This window comes from Colobus angolensis, unplaced genomic scaffold, assembly GCF_000951035.1.
Source record: "Colobus angolensis palliatus isolate OR3802 unplaced genomic scaffold, Cang.pa_1.0 Scaffold24, whole genome shotgun sequence".
NCBI classification, from domain to species: domain Eukaryota; kingdom Metazoa; phylum Chordata; class Mammalia; order Primates; family Cercopithecidae; genus Colobus; species Colobus angolensis.
In genome coordinates, this window is record NW_012115599.1 from 8945495 (window position 1) to 8952592 (window position 7098).

Sequence of the window (7098 nt, forward strand, 5' to 3'; positions counted from 1 at the left end):
AAAAAAAAAAAAAATCCCTTCACTCCTTAGCAGTGGTTATTTTGTAATTAGAGTTGTCTCACTAGCTCTTTGTTATTTGTCTGTTAGGTCAGGAACGTTGTTTCCATTTATTCCAGAACCATATTATCAAACTTTCAAATGTCTTTTTAGGAGTCCTTCAATAATGTTAAACAGTGGCTGCAGGAAATAGATCGTTATGCCAGTGAAAATGTCAACAAATTGTTGGTAGGGAACAAAGGTGATCTGCCCACAAAGAAAGTAGTAGACTACACAACAGCAAAGGTACGTTTAAAGTTTAATTTTCATACTGAATTTGAAGGTGTTGAATTATGTATGGGTTCTGAAGTAATACTAAGGCCACAGCCACCTTAACTTTTAAAAATATGTGCACTAGAGTACTCTGACAGTGACAATTTGTGTAACGTCTGTTTGGATCCAATGAACTTCCTAGTTCCTCGTGCTCAGAAGTAGTGAAAAAGATTTTTCAGTGTTAATTGTGTCTCATTATTCTCTTAGGAATTTGCTGATTCCCTTGGAATTCCATTTTTGGAAACCAGTGCTAAGAATGCAACGAATGTAGAACAGTCTTTCATGACGATGGCAGCTGAGATTAAAAAGCGAATGGGTCCCGGAGCAACAGCTGGTGGTGCTGAGAAGTCCAATGTTAAAATTCAGAGCACTCCGGTCAAGCAGTCAGGTGGAGGTTGCTGCTAAAATTTGCCTCCGTCCTTTTCTCACAGCAGTGAATTTGCAATCTGAACCCAAGTGAAAAAACAAAATTGCCTGAATTGTACTGTATGTAGCTGCACTACAACAGATTCTTACCGTCTCCACAAAGGTCAGAGATTGTAAATGGTCAATACTGACTTTTTTTTTATTCCCTTGACTCAAGACAGCTAACTTCATTTTCAGAACTGTTTTAAACCTTTGTGTGCTGGTTTATAAAATAATGTGTGTAATCCTTGTTGCTTTCCTGATACCAGACTGTTTCCTGTGGTTGGTTAGAATATATTTTGTTTTGATGTTTATATTGGCATGTTTAGATGTCAGGTTTAGTCTTCTGAAGATGAAGTTCAGCCATTTTGTATCAAACAGCACAAGCAGTGTCTGTCACTTTCCATGCATAAAGTTTAGTGAGATGTTATATGTAAGATCTGATTTGCTAGTTCTTCCTTGTAGAGTTATAAATGGAAAGATTACACTATCTGATTAATAGTTTCTTCATACTCTGCATATAATTTGTGGCTGCAGAATATTGTAATTTGTTGCACACTATGTAACAAAACAACTGAAGATATGTTTAATAAATATTGTACTTATTGGAAGTAATATCAAACTGTATGGTGATAAGTATTGTTTTAATTCTTACGGTTAAAGGGAAATAGAGCCTTGCATTATATTCAACACGGCCATTTGTGTGTGCACAATGCAAACTAAGGTATTCTAGACCTATCTTAGAGCAGCATCCAGTATTTGCTTTTAGATAACAGGCCCAATAACATGACCTAAAGAGGCTTCTGTGCTGTGTAGGGATTTAACCAACTTCAGTGGTTCAGGGAGCTCAAACTATATGGAAAACAAGTTTAGAATATATGCTATCTAGCCCATTATCTCTGATCCTTCTCTAAAGGCATTTGAAATGGCTTCATTGATCAACATTTCATAAATGCATCTGTGGTAGAGGTAGAAAGCAGCACCTTTCCTAATTGGCAAATGATCAGACTAATGTGTGCTAATGTTTTTCTTCCATGCTTTCAGTCAGATTCAACTATTTTATCCTCCACAGTTGCTTAACTTGCTGTTGGAGGAGGGTTTAAGTATTAAAATAGGAAGCAGGAAATTTGATTCCTCTAATTTTAGAAATTATATCCCTAAAAATTAAAACATGAATACTGGGTGGTAATAATTGAGGGAAATGTATTTATTTTGGTGATATTTTGCATGTGTGAAGATTTTCTGAAATAGGACCTTCAAGATCCTAGGGGTTTTTTGTTTTTTAATTGTGAGGAATAAAAAATCTGCCCACACTGGCATTTTAAGGTGATTGAGGTCAAAGGTTGTTTCCTTAGGTTGAAATAGCAGCCAGAACATTCTTCACACAGGGGCTTGGGATATGGCTGCTGGCAACATATTTTGTTGTGGGCTCCTTAATTTAATGATAAAATTTAAGCTAAACACAGCCAAAAATTAATAGGTTTTTTAATTTTTATTTTTCACTAAACAGGCAATTGAAATACATGGTACAAAAATAAGTGGTAAGATAATTGTAAAATGAAATGGACAGAATAAATATTCAATTTTCCATCTATGAAAATTTCACAATAAAAATCATAGTTTACTTTGTATTATAGGCGTGCTTGGTGGATCTATTCATCCTCACATAAGGCAACCGACAAATTCCTGAAGTTACCAATAGTTATTTTGGTGAAGATCTTTAATGCTTCAAAAGTTTTGTTTCTGCCTTAATACAGTATAAAGGGGGAAAGAGTTCAGAAACTATTTTCTAAAGTAGCAAAATGACACAAAACAAATGTCAAGATATTGTGATGCCATGCCGTGCACTTCAGTTTTATACAGTAAAAGTTGTTTAAATCGTCAGCTTATTCTTGGTGAGTTAGCGGAAACATTACATGAACTTAAGATGAGCATATTTACAGACTTAAGTTTAGAAAATTCCAGCGTTCTTTTCCCCATGGCAGTAAAGATTGGGATTTACAACAAATTTCAGCATGCCGCAAGATCTGCTTCTATGTATATGCCAATAAATGCGGTTCTGGAAAAAATATATTCCCCTTTATACCCACATTTTCAAGTACAAACGGTTCAAGGCTGCTATGGGCTTTAATAATCTGTTCACTTAGTAAAGGGAATCATCACTTGTTCTAAATATAAGGTGCTGCCGTAAATTAGTTTACATAGTGAAGAGTGTTCTTAAATCTAAGCAGCTGCACACTCTGTGAAATCCTTTCAGAATGACAGTCATTGTGGTCCGAGCAGTAATTTCCTATTCTTTCACCCTGGATTGAATTTCCCTCAGCCTGTATCTTGCCTTTCCAGCATATCTTACATCAAACCTTCTTTGTGTTCCATTCCCACCTGAGCTTCACAATAGCCCTGTATTGACATTTGCTGAGCTTACCCATCGATCTCCAAGAACCCAGATCTTGAAACTGCTGATCCAGCTTTGAGTATCATCACTTCCCTGTGGATTCAACTTCCATTAATTTTAAGGGACTACTAAGTTATTCCAGTGTGGCACCACAGTGCCATTAGCAAGCTCAGCTACTTGACTCTAACTTGGCCATATTTGCTCATAGAAATGCTGCTGGCAGCATCTTACTAGGCTGAAACAATTTCAGCTTGAGTTTTAAGGGAAGTCTTAAACTTAAAGCAGGGCAGGGTATAATTAACAGCTGTGTTGATACTCTTCAGCAGCATTCACAGCCAGGTCCAGGGAGTTAGCACTGCTTAGTCACACCTTATTCAGAGGATGAACAAAAATATCTTAGATCATCTCTAGGTAAGGTAGCACTTTCTAGGGAAACAGGGTATTGTGTAACATTCTGTGAAACTTCTGGTCAGTTGAAGCTGATTATTGGTTGAATGGGAACAGAATGCCACATTCTGCATTCAATTAGTATAATATTGGCCAGTTTGTTTCTTTAGGGTTTTCATCTCCAACTTTTATGCTAATACACTTCCATACCTGTCAAATATTAGTAAATAAATGGGTCTAATTTCCTAAGGGCTATTCAGTAACATACTCAATGGAAGGGCATGTTCCTACTTACAAATAAACATCTAAGAGAAGGTAAAATATTTCAATTTAAGAAGAGGCTGTCAGATATCTCTACCTTTTTAACCAATTCTAGGTTTTCAAGAATTTTTACATATAGGTTTATAATTGACAATTATTTGCTAGAGTGATTTTTCTCTTTTAAAGTCTGTGTATGGAACTAAGATTAATATGGCAAACTCAGAAGACATTTTAATTTTGATCATGCCCTTAAGCATTATGATAAAGCATACCACAGCAGCATCAGGCACTTGAAATACTGCATTTTATGTGTAGCTACTGTTGAAGAGCTAATCTTTAAAGAATTTAATGGCTATTTTCCAGGACTATAAAGTCTCAGAGATTCTGAAGCAGAAAAGTCACATTAATAATAGGACTTTAGTTTCCACTGTTACTGTGCTTTCCTCCTTCCAGGTTCATTCATTGCCCAACAGAACTTTAAAAGTGCTTTTCTGTAGAATCTGCAGTTACCAGCAATAACTGATCATCTTGCTTCAAAAAACTATAGAATTGATGCTTTGAATGGTTGATCCATAGTTTTTTTTTTTCTTCTTCTTCTATCAAAGTACTTACGTGTCAATGCCAAAGCAACAAAGAATTCCCCTTTTTCCTTCACTATTGACAGCTTCAGTTTCTGTACTTACTGTGTCATCCCATCCATTCCCTTCCCTGATCCTGGACTGCTCTTCCAAGGGAGACTAGGAGTGAAAGGAGGAGTCCTCCCAAAGGTACCCTTTTTAAGCTTGATAATTAGCTCCACAGCCATGCTAAAGCACGACTGCAGATCCCCAAGTCCCTGACACATTTTCTTCTAAGAAACTGGTTAGCCAAGAAAGTAAAGATGTAAGCCCTGAAGATGGCAAAAGGTGTCATAATCTGTCAAAGTAATCTGTAGAGGTGCTTCATTTAACCCTTTTTCTTTTGCAGACAAAGGGTTAAAAATCTCTTCTACCTAAATCTTCAAAGAGGGATTGACAAGCCCAAATTTCCTTTTATGAAAAGACCCAAGGTTTCTGGCCAACCATTCACTTTTTTCAGTCTCTTAGGTCCTCTTGCGTGCCTGAGAGTATGGAGTATTCGGAACCTCCTACCAGCCCTTGGTAAATGACCTTACCAGGTGGAATAGTTTGAGCTTTATCTGCTCTTTTTTAATGGGATAGAGGGGAAGGCAACACCTTATTTTATCAAAAATTGCAAAGCTACACACTCTTTGTGGAGAAGCACCAAAAGGAAAACCTTAGTTTGGAAGGATTCATTGTAAATAAAAATAGTAACTCAGCCCTCCGTTCAGGGAGGAGAAAGGCATTTTCAAGCTAGTGTATTGAAGGTTTCCCCCTTGACTTCGGTGTTGAATGGCTCTGGCAAGGACTTCTTGAAGGTTTTTTTTCTCACCAACCAGTGTTTGGCCGACAGGTTGCATCTCTGCCTGAAAGAGAAAAGGCAGCATTTGTTATAGGCATAATGTTGTAGAGGAAGAAACGACAATAGCAGTCCCCTGCATTCATTTTAGAATCAAGATGACTTCTCACACTTGCTCTGCTAAAAAATACAAGGACTCCCTGCTCTTTACATACCTATAGTGCTAACCTAGAAAATCTACGAGTTAAACACTACAAACATTTTGTTGTAGGAGAGGATGTTTCAGAGAAAGTACAGTCCAATTGCGGAATTATGAAAAGCATTGGCAATAGCAACTCTGTGGTGGACACACCCACCCTTGCTCTCCTAGCTCCTTTTCTGTCATTCTGTTTGACTTTCTCAAGGGAGCAAAAGAAAGCTGTACTACCTGTTAAGTCTCCAAGGTGTCTTAACCCCTTCATCCCCCTTGCCTTCTTGGAAGGGAGTGGTATGGGAGATATGTGGAGACACTTTGTGCAGGGCAGGGGAGTGGTGGTGCAAAGTTATGAGTAACTCTGGGTTTCTCTGGGCACTTGGTGCTGTCAGAGATGCTTGGAGTACAAAATGAGCTGGGGAGAAGATCCTGCAGAACAGGGGCGGCCAGGTCATGGCCCCATACTGGAAAAGTGTACCTGTGCAGAAATAAAGTAGGTATATAGCTAAGTTTTGCTGCTCTTGTCTTGGGATGGCAGGGTTGATGGTGAAGAAAGTGCCACAGAAATGGCAGCACAGAGGCACCCTCATCCTCAGCAGGCAGCAGGGGTGAACAGTAATGGAAAGCACCACAGTGAGCCTCCCATCACCACAGGAAGACCAGCAACTCCTTTTTTAGTAACATTGGCTGTCTTCTTCCAGTATCTCATTTGTTTCAATAATAGTTCTTGGCTTAACAAGCTTCTAAGTAGTGGCCAACTGTTACAACAGGGTTGGTAGGTAAATTTTCTTCTTGAGTTCCTCTACTTACCAGGTTAAACCCCTTCACATGGGCGCTCCATTGCCACCATGCGCTTTTTGTCAGGGATAAGGGTGCAGCCAGCGAGCGTGTCCAGAGAGGCCAAGATAGAGTCATACAGGCGATCTGCGTGGCTCTCCAGCTCACCAGACTGCTTTGCGATCCTCCCAAGGACATCCTCTAAAACTAACAATGAGGTTCAAAGAAATTAAACTAGAAACAAAACCCACGCAAGTGTTGTCCTTAGCATTTTCAAAAGAACATACAGGGTATAGTATTTTGCACAAAGTAGGACCTGGCAGTAGTTTCTGAATGGCCTTTTTAAAGGCCTACAACAAGGATTCCTACAACATAATTCCTACAACAAGGATTCTCCAGGGACCTCTGTTGCACTGGAGAACCTATGCTGTTAACTTCTGATTAAAGCTGAGAAAAGAATTCACTGACTTCACTTTGAAACTGCGTAATTTACAGAAGGGCACAGAGACATGGTTCTCTGATGGCTGGTATTACCTGACTTCAGAGTTAAGACAGGTATCTCTATAAGGGCACATCCAGATCCTGTTGGGCATAAGGCTTAAATGAAATAAAGCAACATGCCAAGGTTCAGGTGCTTACCCCTGCTACCAGGTCTATCAGTTTCTATTGGCTGGGAGGAATGTTACTTCACATAGGTGGTCTGGTAATAGATTTGGGAGTGCGTGAGACCCCTTTTTTGTAGGGCGTCAGTGAACAGACTGAAAAAGAAAATGACCTGGCCAGGCATGGTGGCTCATGCCTGTAATCCCAACACTTTGGGAGGCCAAGGTGGGTGGATCGCCTGAGGTCGGGAGTTTGAGACCAGCCTGACCAACACAGAAAAACCCCGTCTCTCCTAAAAATACAAAATTAGCCAGGCATGGTGGCGCATGCCTGTAATCCCAGCTACTCGGGAGGCTGAGTCAGGAGAATC

General features: G+C 39.3%; 2 protein-coding genes across 7 annotated transcripts in view; one reads left to right on the top strand and one right to left on the bottom strand.

Annotated features, from left to right (window-relative positions):
- Positions 1 to 2345, top strand: part of RAB1A (RAB1A, member RAS oncogene family) — a 66164-nt gene extending 63819 nt beyond the window's left edge. For 3 of the 5 annotated variants that reach the window (XM_011945296.1, XM_011945295.1, XM_011945298.1), the window contains 2 exons: positions 151 to 282; positions 517 to 2345. In XM_011945296.1, the coding sequence (XP_011800686.1) occupies positions 151 to 282; positions 517 to 714 (330 nt within the window). In that variant the 3' untranslated portion in view covers positions 715 to 2345. The remainder of the gene's footprint in view (positions 1 to 150; positions 283 to 516) is intronic. The other 2 variants (XM_011945297.1, XM_011945299.1) reach the window with 2 other exon arrangements.
- A 3817-nt stretch (positions 2346 to 6162) lies between these two features.
- The window catches only part of CEP68 (centrosomal protein 68kDa), a 24821-nt gene continuing 23885 nt past the window's right edge, over positions 6163 to 7098 (bottom strand). Inside the window, exon 6 of one of the 2 annotated variants that reach the window (XM_011945293.1) lies at positions 6163 to 6332. In XM_011945293.1, the coding sequence (XP_011800683.1) occupies positions 6163 to 6332 (170 nt within the window). The remainder of the gene's footprint in view (positions 6333 to 7098) is intronic. The other variant, XM_011945294.1, reaches the window with a different exon arrangement.